General features: G+C 35.9%; 1 protein-coding gene across 2 annotated transcripts in view; it reads right to left on the bottom strand.

The window, feature by feature from the left end:
* The window catches only part of LOC113493131 (protein spire-like), a 136057-nt gene that overhangs the window by 67228 nt on the left and 44965 nt on the right, over nt 1-23864 (bottom strand). For both annotated transcript variants that reach the window (XM_026870951.1, XM_026870952.1), the window contains exon 2: nt 8701-8738. In XM_026870951.1, the coding sequence (XP_026726752.1) occupies nt 8701-8738 (38 nt within the window). The remainder of the gene's footprint in view (nt 1-8700; nt 8739-23864) is intronic.

Raw genomic sequence — 23864 nt, 5'->3', positions numbered from 1 at the left:
ATTATTTACTTTAATATAAATCAATATTTCTTAAACCCGCATATCAATCCGTAATACCGTATACAAGGCAGGTAATATCCACTTATGTTCATCAAATATGCGTTATTTAGAAAACCATTAAAAGCAGTAAACTTCCATTTTGAATTACTTTGAATTTCCTCGTCTTCGCCGCGAAGGTTTCATTAAAAAACTCGTCAAGCATATGATACCATTACGATAGCGGTTCACGTTAAAAGCTCAGAAACTATGTCAAGTTTAAGCTTTAAAAGCTACCTCGGGGCTTTTGGTGAATAACATATCAGTATGTGTAAATATGTCGACATGAACGTGTATGCACTGTTTTGCTATTAAATTATTGTAGTAAAAGATTTGATTCTTGCTTTAAGTTGAAAAGGTGACCAAAAGAGGATCATTAATGACGAGAAAATATTTTCAGATCTCTGGAAAAGGGTTCCCAGGCAAAAGACAGATAATCGTTTGGATAGGCATCGTTTAAATAATACAAGTTGCTACGAGTTACATGATGCTTTTTTTTTCCGCAGCGACAAATAACTAGGCAAAATCAACATTTAAGGATTCTAAAATCGAAAATGAAGCACCTCAACAGGTTTTTCTACCACGACAACATTTTTTATTAAAACTCGTGTTATATTGCTAATAGATACCTAAATATGATAATATTAATTGCCGTAAATGCCCTTAAAAAATAGATATTTAAATGTTGTTTTACAATTCTCTGATTAGTATTCATAAATACACGTATCATGTTCCTTTTCGGGGTACCAAGGCCTAGAAAACTCGATCACACGTTATGAACGAAGAAACGAAAACCATATCACCACCCATTCATCTCTAAGTGCAGGTAATTATGTAAAGTTCCTAATGGTCTGAACTTTAAAAAGACACGCGAGTAAAACTTCGCACAAATCTTCGAAGCCACCATTCGGGGTTTTACAGTTACCTCCGTAACAGATGATATAACACCCACATTTGTACTCTCGTTAACTGTGAACGTAATGCAACATATCATGCAACTGTCGTATTAACTCAAATAAATAACTTCAAGCTGTTTAGACCTCATTTGGGTCAGCAGAATGTGGCTGGACGGTGAATCTCGTGACTATGACCTGTTACATCTTAATTTTGCATATTATCTATAATTATTATGAACAATTAGATGACACTACGAATGCCGTGATAAATGATCATGATAGAAAAATACAAACACGTGAGCGAAGGTCTAAAATAATTAACCAATTTTACAGCAAATGTCAACCAACCTTTAATCTTATGTCAAGTAGTTGATGACTACTTCAAACAAATGCAGACTTGATGAGAAAATAATGAACTAACAACAACAGTATTTGTGATTCGCGACACGAATTCCGATAGAACATTATAAAATACAGTTCAGTATAAAACAGATGCATCTGGAACAATATTGCAAAGCAAAATGAAAATAAACAACAAAAAAGAAACAAAATATATACAACAAATAAGCACACCCCAGATCCCATTTAAAATAAATATTTCAAAATTCTAATTATTTAGATAAATTGTATTTAAATTAAAGTAAACACAGAGTTAAACCGGAAACCATTGGTACCAGGAAATACAAATAACAGCGGAAACACGATCATAATGTTAACTCATCTGCACGTCCCATTAATCGCAATGTCAAATAAAAAACAAAAATTACTATAACGTGGACATACAAAAAATAACGTTAAGGTAATGATTCAGACAGAGAACCATAAAACGTAAATTAGATCGCTTAAGATCATTTGAAGAAGTAAAGAATAAAGGAATCAATAAATGAATAGATAAAGGCATAGGCAGTAGTAGTTCTGGGTATTAAAGAGAACAAAAGGAGAGAAGTGAAGAGAAAACATTGGAGTACTATCAACAACTTTATCACCAGTTTGAACAACGGAGAAAATGATTTCCTGAAAGTTAAGGAAAATTATAATGAAAAACAAACAACCATCGTTACGAGTAAGAGAAACTAGGAAGAAGGTGCCGTGGATGATATTAATCACTATCTCGCTAATAATCAGTGTATAGTCATCGATCAAGACAACGCTAAGAGTACATAATAACTCGTAACATAACCAACGTATTTATTCTGTTAATAAGGCTTCTATGTCAAAGCTAATGCGCAAACCAGTCTTGGACAGGTTCCTAAGTAATCTATGATCTTCCTCATTTGCTATGGGTCCGATAATTTCCACACTAAAAGCTTAGCTGATGAATAATAACGGTAGATATGTGGAGTTATTAAACCCTTCTGTTGAAGGTTCCGAGTAATGATATGGCTATGCACTTGAAAAGATGCATTGAGGGCTGTGTATTGCGCGAAAGTTTAAAAGCAAAATATGTTAATACGATACTTATTCAATATACAACCTTCTGGATATACAAATAGAGTTAAATTTTATACATAACATCTATTTACTCTTCGTACATCATTTTATAAAGAGGTCTCATTTGCTTTACAGAGATCGAACAAGATTTCGATGGATTATTTTGGATGATATCGCCAATGCCTCCCGGCTGTCAAGCTCGACTCTATGCCAATTATGTATTATCTGACAGAACATGATATCCTATTAATATTTAATAGGGTATTGTGACTTGACTAACATTCACCAATTATGGTATTGAGGTGAGCCTATTAGCCTATAACACAATTGATAACGTGGTATTTTGACCAAATACAAATACCACATACACCACACTAATATACCCTTGGGTAGTACATTAACTGCTGCTATTTCTTTTAATTCTTATTATTAAGAAATGAACGGCCTAATCGATAAAAAACGAAATGATTATCATGCATTAACAGTAACTGATATCGCGATATAAATTACTATAAACTCTAATGTTTGCAAATACATTTCAACTTTTAAAGCACCTAACTGTACATCAGGTCAGTCTATTCATCTCCGTAGCCGACTAACGACCCACCATTAAGATGCATTCGAAAAGAGCAAATACTTTTTACAGCTCAAAACCTTTTTGGGAGTAATTGGTGACATTCGTTAGCAGTAAAAATATATGGAACAGCATTTTCTAGAGTATTTGTCCTGATTCAGTATTTTTGTTTACACAATAATTTACTGGTCAAAATCAGAATCTTAAGTATTTATTTCAAGTAGGCCGTTTTCCAGGCACTTTCAAAACGTTAAGGTGATGGCTCTAGTTGCGCATATTCATCAAATATGGTTCATCAAAATGGAAAAAAAGGTTTTTTTAATGTTGGCCAGTTTCGCCTATAAATTCGTTACTAGTCACTACTAGAACAAACTTGTGAAATGTTTTCATTAACACCTGCCTCATGAATAGTTAGCCTCTAAATCTTCTCATATCGAACAGGTCCTACCTTTATCCGATTCATTGAGTTCGGTATCTAGGCGACAGCCTTAGACGAAGTTCAGCCATTTCTCACGCCTCATAGATCTTAAGCACGTTAAGAAAAATGGATGGGCTCTAATCAAGTTACCGTAGGTTGGCATAAAGATATTGCAAACGATACAAAAAGACAAAAAGAAACTAAATGGAATATCAAAAGGTCATCTAAACAGATTCCAAATTAAATTGTCCCATTACGGATTAACAACTATCATTGAGCTAATGGCGATGGACACGAAAATAATGATATCCAGTGACAAGCATGAAGCGATGAATTAATTAAATGTAATTAGCGGAAATATGGAGAGTTGGTGAACGCGCTAGCGTGTCATAATGATTCTATTACCATTGTGTTTGGTACTATATCCCCGCATGGTGTTCATGGCATTTCTATTGGAAAAGTGTTATTTGATCTCATATCATGGTTTACTTTTCTAAATTTCTGATATTATGGTATATAGAGAAGAAGAATTTTTGATCAATATCTTCAATCTTTATTAGCAGTTGTTACCGTCAAACGCAAGCAGTTGTTTACTAACAATTAAGTTTTAATAAATCAAAGCAAGTAAGACGTCTCGTTTATTCTCTTATACATTCAAATCATTATCAACTTCATCGTTAAATACGAATAACTTTTAATATTTCTACATATTTTCTCACAAGCGTCGGACAGTGAAAGATTGCAGCCGCAAGATCGATAACGACGATCGAATCACTTTCGCTGGTATCGATTCTTATCGCAAAAAGTAGCCGGGCAACACTAGCCCCGGTTCCTCTGAGGTTCCTGTATAACCTTGCTAATTTCGAATGTAATACACGCACATTACAAGCTTTCGAATGTATTGTGTTCCATGTTTCGGTCGGATTGTATTTCATTCACCGCGAGCGATGTGATTGAACCCACTTCGCTAGTATCCTTGAGAACTGGTCGCGATTGAATAGTGTTATATAAAGCAATGTAAAATTCTTCGAGTTTGCGCAGTTTATTTTTTCTGATGTGGAACTAAAGTTTTTGATATTCCCACGAATGTGGGCGGTTATGATGCTATCCTTCGAATATTACATATAAATTCTGCAGATTTCGTAATCGAGCCTAACATAAAATGCACATCTAGAGGACATTTTAAAACCTAGTTCTATAAAAGCTCAGTAGCTCGTAGAACGTTTCGAGCAAAATTAAACAGAACTGTAAATGATTACTTCTACTTAAGATATCACGAAGAATGCAGTCACGTTAATCGTTTTCGTCTCGCCTATACCTAATAACCGTACTAATTTTACGTACAATTTAAAACGTCTTCGCATTATTCAATTGACAGACAGTGGTATGAACCTGCAATAGACCAATGCTTGGCTTTTTTAGGTAAAATTTATTAACTTATTGTTGTAAGAATAATTCACCTAATCGGCCACTGAGGGATAGAAGAAGATGCCTTCGCCAAGCATTCGAGCTATAAAAGTTAAACGAAGAAGCACCTGAAAGATATTCTAAGAATCATGTTAAACATCCTCAGCAACCTCAGAGATGTAAAACCTTTTTTAAAAAACGAGTAGTAAAAAGCTACACCACAAATCTTCTCGCACCCGGTACACATTACGAACGAATTGGCCTACCTACGAGCGTCAGCAATAACGTACAGAATAACAGTTCTCATAAATTATGTATCACCTATAAAACGAGAAAAAGTAGACGAACCCTGCCATAAAAGTTAGTATCGAAATAAACCTTTCATACAGCGGAGCGGATTTCTCAGGCCTAGTTCGAGTGCATCGATCACACTGATTGATGCCGTGGGCTGGCAACAGATGGCGCTAACTCACGGGAACAACGTGCTTGCCCAGCAGTCACCAGCCAGCCTGCGACTTGTTAGAGCAACCTTATCGACAGTTTATGAACGGAAGACAAGTATCTACTGTTATTTTGTTGTGTGCTGTATCTTAAGTAGGCTTGTTTTGTGCTCAATGGCTAATGTTAGTTTGCTGGTTAGCTACCAAACGGATATCAATGTTTACGTATCTAGACATCTTCAATCCGGACTGAAGACGGCAGAGAATCTGTGCCATCAACGACAGAATTCAATTAATTATTTGGTTAAAACCTTTTTTGACATTTTCTTCTTTATAACCAGGACCTTCACATTATTTTGAAGATATAAAAATTGAAGTATAGAATACCTTAACAAAAACATTTTGCAAATATTCCGCTCGACCTTTTTGCGGGGATAATGGGATTAATGACTGTAACACAAAGGGCGTCCCTTCATGGAATTCCCATTTACCGAAGCGCTATAAAAACTGACATAACTGAACTGACACATATCAAATATGTGCTCCTCTTGACATCATTATACGAATAGCTAAACCGTAAGAGTCCATTGTTCTCCAAAACCCATCGAAACCTGGGTGCAGTCAGTAATGAAAGACGGTGAGCAAAAACAATTAGCAAACTGCCAAAAATTATCAAATACTTTTAGTAAAATTGATTTTCAACGATTTTCCCAAATGCTTATAAAATGGAACCCTATCACCAAGGAAACACTGTCTGGCTGTTTGTCCGTCTGTCTGTCACCAGGCTGCATCTCATGTAACAGCTAGATAATTTAGGTAAATGTTCACAAATGATGTTGAAAAGACCATTGTTACTATCGTAAACTTGTTTGCTGACCAATGTTTTTTGGGAATTAGGTTTTATTTAGCCTATGTACAGAACTATAAATGCCGGGAGCAGATTTCAGTAGTTCTATTATCGACGCTATTAGAGTCCTACTTCCAGAAAGCATTTGAGCGTTTTGTAAATCAGGTTGTATACATGGACTTTCATTGATGTCTGTACACAAGAACATTAAACGCAGTCAAAATAAGCGTCAGTTTTCAATACAGTTACACATTTACACTAGCGTGAAAATTAACAGCCCAGAAATAATTATGTTAATCTTTAATTCGGAACCGTTTTTTAAATTTTCGTAATTCGAGAACGTGTTGCGATTTCATTCATAAGTTGCGCAAACATTGTACGTTCAACGTTGTAGTGACGTGCAAATGTATGTACCTACTACGTCCTTGAGTAGCTTTACAATCGAGTGCAATTGTTTTAATTCATGCAACCGTTCTTTATGAATTAATCCACGTAAGAATTAAAACTGTTTCATTATTAGGGGTCCGTACCGAAAAACTACACTGAAGAAAAACACAGTTTTTAGGCTCTATTATGTGCCGGTCTGGTCTTTACTTTTGTCTGTCTATAACCATCCTGTATCTCATAAACCGTTATAGCTTGACAGTTGATTTTCTTTGCCGGTAAAACACGATTTAAATCGAGGTCAGTAAATTCATAAACTTGGTAGGTAACCATTTTCATATGCTATTCTTTATCTTGCACGGAACCCTCAGTGTTATTACTATTAATAATGTGTTGTAAACCGCCAAAAAAAACTATTGCATTCAGATGCTATTAACTTATTAGTTGATAAGTATCAAACACTTATCGTAAACTATATAGTTTATGGGGTCACCCCCAACTATAGTCCGAATCACTTATCACACTCATATATTATTCCCATTACCCGTGGATATCTGTAACAGATCGACACATCACACAATATCGGTTGTTTGTCTATCATGTTCACAAATGGGGACCAAACCATCGTGTGGGGTACGTACCTTGGTACCGCGCACGGTGGTCCTACCTGCTCAATGCTACCATGAACTCAAAACAACAACATCTCTGCATTGTGGAGGCGAGAGAGAGCACTATATTTCACGTAGTGGCGTTTCGCTTCCCCATAGCAAGAGCACAGGTTTTGTATCTCATAGTAAAGGTACTATCAATGGAAAATCGGATCAGACTATGGTAAGTAGAGTCGGTACTTGGATTGTGATACAACTTATCTTCGTATATCTATATCTATATCTAATATCTACGTATGTATGGATGGTTGGTAGTGCCCCAGATTATGAGCTAGATTCCTTTAGTCCAGATTATAAGAAGAAACACTGCTAGCTTGGTGCTGGTATCGTGTGCCTAATGTTGGTGCATCATCTTCATTAATCTGTGTTGTATAAAACTTAGAAACTTTGTTATGACACGTATCAGTTGTTTTTCTACTTCTATAATAACAAGACGGTATTTGTGTGATCCACGAATGCTTGTTCTGAGTCTGGGTCTAATTGTGCACGTGATTTGTATGTTTGAGAAACCCCCCGCGACACAATAATTTCAGTTCAGTTTTTTTTAACTACTTCACTATACCTTTTTCGATGCACAAAATCCTTCTTTTAAGGTTCTAAAACCGCTACCACAAAAACAACAAATGTTTTTTTTATCAAAAACCCCATAATCCATTTCACCTAAAAAAACTAAATCGCAATAGATAATACCATAATATTGTGACAATTCATATCTGACTATTACCTAACATTTGTTTATTCATTGAACGTTTTGCAATTACGACACTCTCAATACACAATGTTTTAAAATGCATTCGTTTGATATCAAGAGATAGCAGAAAAATAGGTTAGAGATTACTTACACAGTCGTAAATTTTAACTTGCTCTATCTTATCTAAGAATTATAAACACTACTTTAATTGCGGTACACTTTCTTTCAAAAGACAACGTTTCCTTAGATACCAGTTGTGTGCAGAATGTGATAGATGACATGTCATTTTTGTAAAACTTATGTAATATCGTAATTAACCTTTGTAATATATGTATATCATGTTTATTTACAGTGGTTAATACATGATAACGGGCAGCAACGGGGCCAAAAATCAAAGTGAGAATAAAATCTATCTTTTATTAACATTTCAGGAGTAATTACAACTTTTATTTACAATATTTTGGTAAAGCGTAGAATTTTAAAATATTTAGAGCAATTATTAAATGATGTAACGGTTTACTCACGCGTATTTATCGGGGTAGCCCGACTAGTTTCGGACCCAACCGGAGTCCTTAATCATGAGCAGACGCGGCGGGATCGCGAGTTAACCGTTACATCATTTAATAATGAATCAGTCTCACGATAGTTAATATAAAAAAAAAAATTAGAGCAAGTTATCGATTTTATTTTGTAGTTAAAATATAATTAAAGATTTTTTCCCAGTATCTAGTAGATTTCAGGGTTAATATACGCAATTAAAAACAGCCAGAGTATCACTCCTCACAATACTGAACATAAAATCTAATAGTAGCATATAATTGCCACTTTATTGCCACTTATAACACCAATTGTGGATATACCGTGAAGATATAATATGGGCCTCAAAAGTACCAAATTACAGTTTTTACCTGTTGTTCTGATGAAACCTCCTGTCTGCTGCTGTCATCTGTAACAATAAAGAAACCAGTTAGAACAGTCTAGCAATGTAGCAGAAAAATAAATGTTTTTTAGGAAGAAAAAAACTAAATGGGTGACAGGAATCTCGGGCTCATTGTCTACAGGTAAGTACATGACGAAAATTTTAGATTGAATAAAACATAAAAGAAAATATGTACCAGGGTACTGATTAATCATTTCAGTGGTTATGATATTAGCTGTGAACAATTGCGACTTTAATAAAGTGAAGAAGACAAAAATATTAATAAACGTATACATTTTTATAATCATTAAGTTTTTTTACTCTTAACTTACGATGAATGTTACAATAGATTAAATGAAATTACCGTAAAAAAAAAACAGAATAGAAATACGCAAATCATCGAATCATATAAAAAGACCGACAAAGGAACTGTATCATGACATTAAACTTCATCCAAATGTAGACGCGATAGCATTCTAGACGGCTAACAACGTTATGCCCTAAAAAGTACTAAGACGTGTACCAGCCAGGCTCCCACGTGCCGCGCACCGTGACAATCGCTTCACTCTATTTGTCACGCTTGTTACACAGGCTACCTGTTATGTCTCACTGTCAATTGACAGCTGTGAGATGATGGTACATTGCTTGTGTACTTTAAAAAGGGTTATGGAGTTTACTGCGCAATGCAGATTAGAGAAGAGGTGGTATGGCGGGTGTATTTTTGTCTGAACGGATAGCCGAGTGATTGATTACACATCATTCCAATTTGATGTGCGCGATGTGTCGCGGGTTCGCCCTTGCATAAGTCAAGGACACCATTACCGGTTCTGAGTCTGGCTGTCTTTGGACAACGGATTTTTTTATTTACTCCAAATTATTAAGAAAACAGGTGTCAAGGATCTGATTTTATAGGACTTAATTGAACGTGACTTAACTCTTACTTTGGATTTCCATCTGCTCATATTTTAGTAAACTTAAGTATTTGGTCCTGGTCTATAGAAAATACAAAAAACCTGAGCTTATAGAAGACATTAATACGTAATATTAATGCGGAGACATTTTTATATCCTGTCAGTTCCGCTTCCAGGATATGTATTCGGAAACATAAGAAACAGGATATAAAAATAACAGAAAACACAAAAACATGATTATCTGACCTTGATATCGTTAGACCGGTCGTCAGACTATACTACAAAATCTACAAAGAATACTACATTCGCTTGTCAAACGGTACCATCGGGAACGAGCAGTTCACAAAACTAATCCGAAAATCAAAAGCTCACTTGAGTCGTGTAACCGCGGGTCATTGACCTCAGCGACCTAGCGACAATTTCACGGTGCACACATAACACAATCAATGCATGCACCTACACTAGCGAAACGACCCGGCTCGACCCGGTTTCAGTCAATTTTCACGTCACTTCCGCCCACCTAACTAGATTCTGTATGCTTAAGGTAGCGAAGTGGCTTCCAAAATTTGTGGTTTGTTTATTGCTGTACCAAATATGAAGAACTGGTTACCACTGGTAAGATTATTATTGCTTCAGTAAACTAATGTCATAAAGGAAAAACAATTGAAAGTATTTTGTCAAGCGAAAAGACTTGATTTCAATTCAACGGACATGTATTATCAGGGTGGAGAATTATTATAGCGAGAAAACTATAAAACAAAATTAGTATGACGTATACCTAACAACAAAAGTGAAGTATCAAAAACACCTAACACTCAAACAATTGTCCATATACGTTATCAGATATCAAGATGATAGTTAAAGTAAAGCTCACCGCAGCTAACCCGAGCCGCATCTAAGAGCGGTTGCGGTACGTTCCAGTTACGAGGCGTCGCTAACGAGACACGTCCACTTTGTTTTGTGAACAGGTGAATGTGCGAATTATTTGCACGAAATATTTTTGAAAATTGTATAGAGAATTGGTAGTTGTAAGCTTTAGTTACTAGTCAAGAGAATCCAGTGACGTCATCAAAAACAGATGCGTGATTTGTTCACGTTAAGTGTAGAAATATCTCTTCGATAGAGGGGTAGAAAGATAAAATAACTCATAAAGCTATCTTTTTCAAAGGCTTTGATAGGAAATTTGAATGAAGTAAAGACTTGAGGGACTGGCATGGAATGTGATAAGACTGGATGGTCTTCATAATTACCATGAAAAAGATAAAAAAGGGATTTCTGTATATTGTAAATCAATATGGCAGTGTTTAAGTAAGTATAAAAGCGATTAATATAATATACCATATAAACCTTAAAAATATATACCTCTTGAAAAAAACACACAAAGTTGTCGAAACAAATAAATTATTATTTAAATCATTCCACCGGTATTCCCAAAACTATGATCGATGGTCTATACAACTTAAAACTTCCAGTGAAACAGTAAACAGCTGAATAAATAACACTACTCTTCATAAGTTACAACATAACAATATTACTCACTTCATGCAAATAATACGCCTTTACTTAGAATATTATATTTACATGGATAAGATAACGCACCTATTATATTAGATATCTAATTCACCTGAGTCTCAACATCAACGCGTGCTTGACTGGTAGACTATCGTTCGTGATCGTGCACGTAAAGAACAATAACGCTTACATTAAAACCACATTTTTTCTAAACACTCTCACCTAAATCTGTGTCTCGCACTTAAATCCTTGTGTCGCGGGGATGTTACAAACATTCAAATCACATATACAAAGTCACCTAACGACAAGCATTTGTGGATTACCGAAATGCTCATCTTACGCGGGGCTCGAACCTGCGACACGTCGCACTCAGTGCGTTTGGCGTGGAGACAACCAATCGGTTATCCGTGCAGTCTTCATTGATTCGTAATGGCTCAATTTTGACTTATGAATCCCTAGAACTAATCCACATTATTCCGCCTATGTTACAACAATAATATCTATTGCTAGCAGCATAAAACAATCGATAAAAGTGAGTTACACAAAATTTTCTCTAAATGACGTGAATAAAATACTTTTGCAATTTCGTTCACTAATAAATCCAGTACCAATGTTATTGACCTTTCGTTTTATGAGGACCGGTCACGCATCGGACGTTTAGCTAAATTCGTAATAGGCGAAAATTATACACAAGACATTATGTACTGGTAGTACACAGAATATAAAATAGTGTAAAAAGAAAATGTAACAGTTTAATATATGTATAATGTACATATGTACCTCTACCTAGGTTCTAAGGCACAAGAATTTACCATTTAACTGTCAATTACACACTTATTGCTTAGTCTAAAGTGTATAAGAAACGTCACTAAAGCAAGGAAATTATTATGATGTAATGTATAACATTTTTATTTTGGTACAGAAAAGCTCATACTCGAATAAATTTATTGTTCGCCCGATATTATATTGCACATAGTGGAGTTTCACCAGGAGCTCGTGGCTAAGCTATAACCGCATAAGTGATTCGATCACAGGTTAAACTATGCTTGACGCGGTTGGTCCGTAGATGGGTGACTATCTTTGTCATAACGAGTTCCTCCGTGTTTCGGAAGGCACGTTAAATTGTGGGTCCCGGCTGTTATTCCTACATCTTTGACAGTCGTTACAGGTAGTCAGAAGCTTGAAAAAGTCTGACAGCCAGTCTAACCAAGGGGTATCGTGTTGCCCAGGTAACTGGGTTAAGGAGGTCAGATAGGCAGTCGCTCCTTGTACACTGGTAACACTGGTACTTAGCTGAAACTGGTTGGACTGGTAGCCGACCCCAACATAGTTGGGAAAAGGCCAATGATGATGATAGTGGAGTTTCACCCCAATATCATAAATACGGAATTATGCAAGTGTGTTTGTATGTTTTATGTTTCCTAACTCTTCGCACCCAAACGGCAGGTAGGTGCCACCTTGGATTAACACATAGGCTTTTGTTTTTGCAGCTATAACCGACAAACAGGCAGGCGAAGCCGATACCAACAACTAGTATACTATATAAATAACAAGCCTTACTCTTACAGTATAAGTATCGTTACCGTATAACGCTAATACATCTGGGTTATGAGAACTGGTTCTCAGAAAGCGCAAAAGCTGAATCTATATTTAACGCTTTTCCCTTACAATGACGAGCAGAATTCCGAACGGTAGCTGCTTGATATTAAATCTAATATAAGTGAAAGATAGAACTTTTAGGTGATAGAATAGCCATCTTTGATTTTCAGTATATGTATAATAACCAGGACAAAAAATCTGAACATGAAAAATTGCTACGCCTTGCACCGATATCAAAAGGGTGGTTTAGTTTTATTAAGTAAGAGTCAGACACTTCCCACTTTATCCTCTTAGTGGTGTGCCTAAGGACTTCCTTTCTTAAAACTAACGGCATCAAAAAACGGACATCTGATCACAGTGGCACAATCTCTCCCCATATTAGCGCTAATAAACCCCAAGTTAAATCTAAAAGTAGCAAATTAGTAGCGAGTCCTCTCAATCCGATTACTCCCAAGATTTCATCCTGAAAACATTTATTAATTAGTGACTGCGATTTGCAAACGGATAGGCAACGACGAACATTTCCTGAGCTACCAAGAAAGGTAATCTACCAATTAAGTTAGTTGACGTTAATTCACAGCTTTCCCAAGCGCTATCAGGGGTCATTTTTAAAAGCAAACACATACTAATTAAAGTAGTGAATGTAGATAGATTAAATTAAATACTCCTAAGTTTTTAGTTATGAAAAATGGACCTGTTACCTATTTTGTTTTATTTTTAGTATAATTATACGCATGCACGTATATATTATTTATTATAAATTTTGACATGTATAATTTATTAATTATAAAATTGAATGACGTAGCAATTTATGCCGCCTCCGTGTTTAGGGCTATGCCAGGTAAATCAACGTTTGGGGTATTTCTTTCAGTCTTATTTTATTTTATTAGCCGGCAGCAGATACGTCATGCTCCCTAAGTCGTCACTGCCTGCGGTGGCGTCTTGGGTCGGGTCACCTCCTTCCCTCTGATATGGCGAGGGAGGTGATGGCTGACCCTTGCGTCATACTCGTGAACGGGTGCTGCTTGCGGTGGCTGGTCGGTCTGCTGACCTTGGCCTTAGTACTTTAAGTTTAATTTCGTATGGAGTTTGTTGCGCCGTTTCTTCTCTCACAGCAAAAGCACTTAGGAAGCGGTGAAGGGTGGGCGAAACTGGGTGCTGTCCAATGTAAATGACCTTCAAAAAGTGCTACTTAGTAGCCTAATTTGAATAAATGAATTTTGATTTTGATTTTGATTTGATTTTGGACAATATAAGAAAGAAGAAAAAACGTAACGGATGAAAAATACTCTAACTGTTACTGTTTAATATAATTAATAATAATTCGCTAATTTTCTTCTTCTGGAATATCTACGAATATTTTAATCTGATGTACCCACAGGTAGGTACTTAATCATGAACATTATTTTATTGCACCCATTTCACCCCTTCATAAAAAATAAATGACTGATATTATTTCGCTCGTAAATATTTTACGAGATGCAAATAAGGAAGACCAGCCTTATTAATCTAGAAATCTGTTTACCAATATTCACTCGATGCATCATGACTTTCCATTTCATTGCATCCCGTGTTCAGTTTTATTGCAGTTTTCACGCTACTGCTGCGTTATTGGAATTTTCACTATTAACTATTTCAGTCAGCAAGTAACTTCAGTGTACAGGGCAAAGACCTGAACAGGTAAGAAACTGTAATAATTATGACTTGGCTCTCCTCTCCTTTCTTTCCTTCTTCAAACTAACGTACATTCTTGCATATTTAAAACTATTTTACTGTAGTTTCAGTTATTATGAGCTAAACGTTCCAATGAACGAAGCTTTTACGCTTATCATCAGATCACTTCAAGCTAGCGTCAAAAATTACTTGTAGGCAGTTTCCATAGCAAGAACATAAAACAAAAAAAAATAACAAATTACCGTAGGACGAACGGTTCGTTTAATGTAAAATAATGAAATGTACAAAGAGTTATTTTAGAGGAGCGAGCATATTTGCGGAGGGCGTTCACCCTGGCCTGTTCGTGACAAACCCATCCTAACACGAGATTATAACACATTACACTTTTATTCAACAACCTTATTGATGCAGTTGGACGATACTAAACTTGAAGGAAACCTGTCCATATGTCTGAGTGTCGTAAATTCGTCGACTGTAAAAGGAAAATGGCGGACAAATATGTGGCGGAGATGGTCCACAGAACTCGGAGCCTCGTTCCACGATCTGATTTCCTTGATTATGCAAAAAATATTCGCGTTTATGTTAATGCCGTTCCATCGAAACGTAACTATAGTTCAACGGCTTATGAAACTATTATTCAGTTTTAAAAAACTGATTCTTTAATTTTTCCTTTTTTTAATATTGACAACTGTAAAATAGGTATATATAATGTGTCTAAAGACACCGTGAATTTTTTTTCCGATGGAATTCTCTTTTAGCATTCCAGAAGTTGAAAAATATCCCAAAATATTCAAGTGTAGTACTTAAAAATACTGATGAATTATAGTATAATTGTATCTATGGTTTAACTTTCAATTTCGTTCAGCGACTAATTACGTAACACTGCCAAAGTGAATTAGCATAGCAGGTGAACTGAAACAAGGCGATTGTTGGCTACGCACAGGTGTTGAGGTGAAACGGGTTGAACAGCTCCAGGTTGCCCAGGTTGTATCTAATGTAATCTAACAATGCATCATTTGTTACGCGGAGCCGCATTGTGCACCTCTCAGGCTCTTGTCTTATATCATGTAGGTACAGTCATAAGCAAAAAGATATGAAGCGAAGTCCATTTAAAATTCAAAACAACAATAATTTTATGCAGATTCGTAAGGACGAGCGACTGATTTTCTCACCATTAAACCATTTCTCTTTACGATACCACATGATATAATATATTGTGGAAATTAAGACGTGCAATTTATTATATGCTAACTCCAGACGAGATGACGCCGGTACTACACCGACTCGCCGGGAAATGAGAATCCATCTAACCACGCATTAAAGTGACTTATTTAACAACCGCATGATGCATAAAAGTCATTCGTCTACATTTAATTAGCAATTCAGAGCTGCCTACATAAATTGCCCTGTGATTGAAGGGATTTATAAGCCTGTGACGGACCACAGGGGCCGCAAGCAAAAAGCAAGATGGCGACACGTAAGATGTCTAGCTAGCACGTACCGAGCGCTCGTAATGATGAATATAATCAATTTATAGCTGGTCGAGGATCGACGCGCCGACAGACGAGACCGAATGACTGCACGTAAGACGTAATGAGTTTGTGGACGGAGATCATTCGGGTATATTTTTTGTAGTCAGGCTATTTGCGATATTAAGCTGTTATTGACTTCAAAGGTAGTACATGTGGCTTTGACTATACTTGTGTGTGAAATTACTGTAGCTAATTGACGTGACTACCATGGACTAAAAACTGTTTTTGCTTCAAAGCGAAATTGAAATTAATATTAGTCTAGTAGGCAGTTCTTATTACTATTTTATAGTTAGATACTCGTAGACTCTACTGGAGTAGATTAATTTCAACGAAACTTAATATGGTTCCCTACGTCTGTACATTTGTCGCACAAGTCAGTCGACCTTAGCTGACAAGTTTATGTAAATTTTGTAAATTAGGAACTGCAAAGACGCCTACGTTCATCAAATTAATACAATGTATCCTTCCAATACAATTGTTGATTCATTTGATCAAAGATTTACAAGGCAATCGCAAATTGTAAAATCGTAATTCTACTATTAAGACCTCGGATGATGAATATAAACTATCAGTAAGACAAAAAACGGTCACATGTGAGTCATACTCGCGACACTAAAGGGTTCCATACAACTAGGACAAAATATAAAAATCGAATTGTTAGCAGAATTGGTAACCCATCAACGGTGTCTCCAACAAAAAAAAAACCACTTGCAGTAGTGGTACCAACAGATAAAAGATCAAGAACTTACATAAACAAAACACATGTAAGAAGAATAAATTGAGCTAACTTTATCATCGGTCAGGGTTAACGACATCATTTGCGTCGGTAATATTTACACTTACAGTAGCATAAAAAAAAACAAATTCATTTTTAATCTCTTGTATACACATTACGACTCTAAAATTTGACATAACTAGCCCTGATCTTTCCAACTTTGGCTCCGTTTGAACAGACATTGGTAATGACATCATTTGCCAATTCTGCATTTTAATATATCAAATATCAACAATATGTACTTTATCATAAACCATTTAGTTCAAAGAATTACTTGTGTGGTTATCAACTTCAGCCCACATTATCGAATGCTGACGGCATTGTGTCAAACATTTGGTGTTTGATTTCACAATCGGGTTTTTTATTTACCTAGTCTCGATTTTCGCCCACTGGGTGCCTTAATTCTAGATCACCTTGCCTTTGGTATACTAAAATATGACTAAGAACAGTTCAGTGTCACATGGATGCAGTGGGTGACTGAGCTGACTAATGTTTACACTAAATACGTAATACATTTTGACCTAATGTCAAAAGCTTTGAAATATGTCTGTATTTATTCATTAGTTGCATGTTAAACAAAAATATCTAGTATGACACAGTCATCAGCTATTGTTTACGTTTCCTCATTGTTAATCATGAATATATAGTCATGCATTTTTTGTTTTTAATTGGCATTGATTGACAACATTAGTAACTCTGCCTTTAGTTTTTGCACGTTTAAATCTACATCAAGAATGCTAAAACTTATAACAAATTTTATATTCTAGGTGCAAGAGATAATTTAGCATGTTAAGTAACTTCCTACGTATTACGAGGATCATGTTACCCTTATGGTCGTGGTCTTGAGATTAGCAGGCTGTCATCACTTTTCATTCTCCATAACACACACACGTAACGTTACCGCAACAATTTGTACCTTTCCAGGAAAGCTTACTTCCCAGCTAGATAAAGGAAACCTGATCATTATTCTCATTAACTAAATTGTTTTAATTAACATTATCTCAAATTTCTAAATCTTCAAATTTACTTGTATGCCAACATTCACATTTCCGGACGATCTCACAAAAATTGTTGGTAAAAAAAATACATTCACACAATTTTCTGTGTCACTTCCTATGTACACATTAAAATCGAGAACAGTCAACAATGAGACGTGGCCACTCTCAAACTGTGCTCTTTACACATTTTGTATTTTGATGACGTCACACGCATAATTTTTTGCAAATGCAAATGTTCATACACGGTTTGCGTGCTCTTTATCATCTAGTTGCTTCAAATCAAACAGTTGTCTTATGCATTTCATTTGTTTATGAGATATGTTATCATTTCTCAGAGACACACATGTTTACTTTAGGATTCAGTGCAGCAATATCATCGGTGTAACAAACTTTGGATACATCATTTCACATTTATTTAGAAATGTAATGTCTTTTCATAATTGTTTCAGATTTGATGAAGCGATTTAAATTCTAGGCGCTACCGTTTAGTCTGGAATGTATTTAGAGAATCATCAAAATATTATTACCAGCCATTATTTTTAGTATTTATAAATTGTTGAAAGAGAAAGCGTCTGAAGATCTAATACAAAGAACTGATTTTTAATTACTATTAAAACAAAAACAAAAATAAAATGTAACTGTTATTATATAATTTCATAGACGATTCAGATAAGATATTGAAATAGCTTCCGCGGATGAATTGAAACACTTTCTTTCACGTGTTAATAACTATTGGCTATTAAGATTTTATCAAATATGTTTGTTATTTCATACAGATCAACAAGACAAGAACTTAGGACCATTAATTAAACAAAGTTAACCAAAGTATTCAGCTTCTGTAAGCACCAAAACAAATTACTTAGTAAAATCCCAAACAATTTTCAGGACTAGTTACATTTCAATAAACGATTGTATACAAAATATTGTGCACAACATTGTTGCAGTCCAAACAATAATTGAACAAGACCGTTTGTCCCGTTTCGGCTAGACGTCGTAGGCGTGTGCGTTTACCAAAACAAACCGGTGGAATTAAACACGGCATTGTTTTGCGGGAATTTTATCGTCACGTGAAACTACTGGTACACCAGCTCGTGTTTGTAACCGTTATGTCATTACATAAGACCCGATAACCGGTCTAGATTTAGGCACCTTACTTAGACACAGAAGTTAATGTTTTCCATATCTTGTGAGTGTTTAAATCTTCCGCGCAACACGGCAGCCAATAAAACTACTTCCAGCTACTTCAAAAATTCGTGGAATCTCGAATTCAATTACCAGAATAATTTATTACGATCACATCTAGAATAAGCAAGCTTTTACGTTCACCCCTTAAATGTAAAAACATGAATATTCACTAGTCTAATTAACCGGAGTCAGGCATTCCGAAAGAGAAACTTGGGAAGCTATGTGGAGCAGACTGTGATAATCCCCAAAAAACGTGTAAATCTGAAATTAATCGGTTTAGGAGACACAGAAACGAAGCAGGGCGTTTCATCACTTGACCTGAATGTGTTGTTGATGGTGATAAGATAAGTATAGTGGGGCGCGAGTGTTTGTCTGATAGTGAGGCCCAAGGTCGGCCGCGCGACCCTGCAGCGCTAATGGAAACTATTGATTTTTGCCACGATTTAGCACCAATGACATGAATACACTGATTTCCTGAAACAAATCAAACATCGAAACACTAGTAAAGTACAGTGTTGCCTGTGTTCTTAAAATAAGTACGCAAGTTAAATAACTTTTCAAATGAGACCATCATCCAAAACTCAGTCATTTAGAAATTCTGAACTCTGACCCTCATGGAACTATTATAGAGGATGTTTATAAAACTAAATTTTGTTTCTATAAAAGTGATTTGTATAATAAAGGAGTTAGGTATGCGTGCCGGAAGCACTTGTTATGTGAAATATGAACTAACCTTTGTAAGTGCGGTAACAACGACGTAATCACTTTCAGTGCGAAGCTATAGATTTCCGTTTGTTAAGGCTAGGTGCGACCTTGAAGATAAAATACTCCAGATCAGGTAAATTTTATTTTGTCACGGGATTATTAGGAGCTTAAATTTTTTATGTAATGGCTTGCTTGCTTTTATTACAGTAAAATCAGGAAATATTAGATTTAATGTATTTTTCTTCTTTTTAATTTTCTTTTATCGCGACAAAATAATTATATTGTTTGTTTAGTAAATAAAATAGGCGAAACAACAAACAGTAGTAGTAATCATAAAACTAATAAATCCCATAAAAGTATATCAAACGCAACAAAGTAAAATTATAATCGTAACGTCAAAGCAAAAGATATTAATATCAGATATGAATTGATTATCTTAGAATCGATTATCATAGAACAATCGCTCGTAAACTTTATTTCCATCATTCTCGATACAGTTTCACTAGTTATCGAGATATCGACTGATCCTTATCACTTAATAGCTGTTTAGTGTTTACTACTGCAAACTAAGTGGCTCTACTTGAGAATGGTGATTATGTAAATGTAATTTACACTTAAGACTCTAATCCGAAGCAAATCCCTTGGCTATTGTTTTGCGGGCTATTACATTTCTCGTTAATAAGTATTTGTTATGAGTTCCTCTATGTTAAGTATGGCTTCCAGTTTTACTTCGTAATAGAATATTAGTATTTTGCTATTATGTAAAGACGTATCATATCCCGAAACTAGAACATTAATTATTCTAAGACTCAGTCAATCGTTTCTCTGGGTGGTTTTCGTTGGTTATCATTGTTGGAGAGTTGCATTGATGGGCATTATGTCGAGGCTAGTCTGTAGCTATCAAGAATTTTATTTAAATTTTCCTTTACACTGAAATGTTGTCATTGATTTTTCTATGTAGCATTACAACAGACTGAAGATAAATATGTAACACAAGGCATATGATCTCATCTGCCAGACTCTCCGTTTGCAAGACTCAACAAACGTCAATGTCCGCTTATCTGTCTCTCTCACGCAAATATTTGAAGAAAAAATAACAGGAACATACACGTCACGATGCAAAATCATCCGTCCAAGCCATGTCATAGCTTTCACAAGTTGGTTAAGTTCTTTTTCGTCCTACGATCCATTTTGGCCCGTGTTCTGCGTGGGAAAAAATAGTACCAGAGAGTGCATGGCCCGGCTGAGGATCCGATTTCCGATCAAACAATATGTACATATTTGCACAGCCTACATTTTATGCCTGTTCCGGGTCTAGACGCCATGCTCTTATTTATGAAGGCGTGGAATATAGAGCGAAAGCTTACAGCCTTCGCTACCGGAATCGACTTTCACGATCAAACTTTCAAGAAAACTATGAAACTTCATAAATTTCCATTCACACTCAGTAGGTTAGTATATTTTTTACTAATAGCGTGTTTCTTGAGCACCGTTTCCAAACAACTTTTTCCTAGTTTCTAGGCAAGGTACGTCAATGAGTGGTTATCAACGTCTGCCTGATCATATGTCGAAGCAGAAGCTTGAAAGTTAATTTGTAATGTGACAGAGATACGGACAGAAATAGGCCGCAAGGCAAAATGCTTTCTCCCGATCTCGATAGGAAAGCCGCTAAGACAGCGCTTAAAGAAAATGCGTGCAATTTCCACGCTTTTAATGAGAAGAAATTCATATTTTTAATTTACCGATATATCAGTGATTCGATGCGCTTGTTGAAAGCGGTGAGAGCGACAGGTCGGGGTAAATGTGCGCAGCTTCAGGTTTAATGCGCAGTATCCGCGGGATATATGGGCTTGGGTATGCTTACGTTTTAGTATGGTCGTATGATCGATTTATTTACATTTTATTAACGATTAAGCTGGCAATATCTGTCACGGACAAAACGTTATACGCTCTGATGAGAAAGCGGTAACTTCCTAAGATTCGTAATGTTTGCTTGTTTATTTTCTTTGTGAGGATAATGATACATGAACACAATCACGGAAAATATTTTCTTTGTCTACCAGTCTCTTGAATTCTCGTTGCAGCGATGGCACATGTGTAGATTATATTTCACCATTATAGGTCACTTCTTTAAAGTATGCAGGGTATATTTTACACAGATCAAAGAGATAACCAAAAGTAAAATTAAGTTCCAACCGGTGACGCAAAAAGCGGTTAGATCTATTACAGTTTCGAAAGCAATGCATCGTTTTATAACTACCCGGCAAAACTTTTGCAACACGAAATCAAAGAACTGATTAGAAAAGTTCATTCTATACGGTAAAGGTTAAGCGGCACGTAATTTCATTTAGTGAGGCAATAATAAGATCAGCAGTGGGTCACGAAAAACAAACGCCCTGGGTGATCGTGCGCGCGCGCTTCCTGGCTGACCGACGACGCGCGCGCAGCGAGAGGTGTCGATGGCGGCGGCGACGCGGGCGCGAGGCGAGACCACACTTAAGGTACTTAGTTTATGAGTTGGGGTTAAAACAAACAAGCCTATGCTCCGACTTGAGAATATTAATTCAAAAGAGAATTTATAAATATGGTATACAATATTTGTTTGGTCTAAACACTGACTCAGAATGACTACGGAAACTAAAACAAGGAATCTATTTTAAGGCATTGCTCGCAAATCTTGCTATTTTTTACATTGTACTACAAAACAAATCAACTTGCGATGGTGAAATGACACATATTTTTAATACTCATTTTGGATCAGGTCTTCATAAATGTGTCTAGACTATGTTACTTCATTTTTTTCTACGACATTTGTTTCGCTTGACACATAATGATATCTTTAGCAAAGCCTTTAAGTGAGGCGCGTTTTATAGAGCCGTAGTAAACGCCTTCAACTAAACGGACCTTAATTTGTGACATTGGACATTAAACAGAAAATGGCGGACAATTTGAAAGATACGATTGTCGGCACACATGAGAGACTTCATATTAATTTATCCAGAGAGATTATTCAATGTCCTGCTCAAATCACGGTTTTATTGTGGAGGGTATTCGTGGATAGCAATAATGATTTAGGCCCATTTAAGCTGTTCAAAAATCAAAGTTTGTTTATAAGTGATTTTTCGGTTGCCATACAATATAAGAAACCAATAAAGAAACAACTTAGTTACGGACAAATAGTCTATAGAAATACACATTTGCAATTGCAAACGTAATAAATACAATACTTTGCAAACGTAATGATCACCCTAAAACTTACGACCGTACCAATCGTCGTTGTGATTTTCTTATTTGTTGGTACAGTGAACAAAATTTGTCAAATAACCTGTGAAAATATCGACTGTTCAGATAACACAGTTCATGTGATACAGCATGGTGACAGGCGGACAGCTGAACGGGCGGACTGACAGCGGAACCTTATTAAATAGAGTTTTGTTTTTAGACTTTGGATACAGAACCCTAAAAAGATAAATGATATCAAGCATCCGAGCCTCCTGCATGTCTAGACTGTCGTCATTATATCATCATTCAAGTAATTATTAGCACAGCAACACGGCAACTTGTAAACTATCTTCAAATTAACGTTACGAAACAATTACACGATGAGATAAAAATATCGCGAATTATCACTAGTTGCCAGGGTCAATACTTACGGGCTTCCTTGTTTTATTACAGAGATAACAATTAATTAATATCTACATAATTATAATTAAGTACGTATTAAGGGGACATTCTGAGACGTTTCGTGATGGCCGTATCTATTTTTAGCCATAATGTATTGATTTAAATATTCACTTAAGTGCTTTCTGAGTTAGTTTTACTTTAATTTATTGTCTTTTCAAAAAGGTAAGTTAATCGAATTCCAGTAAGCAGATACGTAAAACTAAGTTAATGACTTAGGAATCTGAGGTTGCTCATCGTTAAATCAAAAGTAAAACGCGCGGGTCACGTGTCAGTAGACTAGGTTTTAGTCTTAATGTATAACAAGCATTCAACCATAACAAGACACAAAGAAACAATAACTGTAGCGATTTTGGAACATAACTAAACTAACAGCCGGCGGCGTCCAAACGAAAACGAAATTTTGTACAATATCGAACTAATAAGGACATGGCGTGAAAGTGAGATCGGAGGCAAAAACGCGCGTCGCGTCACGACACTAAACAAGACGCCACTAACCTACCTTCGTTCTTCAAATCACATTGTCCAAAACTGTGCTAAGTGACTCTTAATAACCGTTTAGAAAGTCGTAATTTTATTAT

The sequence above is a fragment of the Trichoplusia ni genome, chromosome 4 (assembly GCF_003590095.1).
Source record: "Trichoplusia ni isolate ovarian cell line Hi5 chromosome 4, tn1, whole genome shotgun sequence".
NCBI lineage: Eukaryota > Metazoa > Arthropoda > Insecta > Lepidoptera > Noctuidae > Trichoplusia > Trichoplusia ni.
This window is presented reverse-complemented; position numbering and strand designations above follow the sequence as displayed.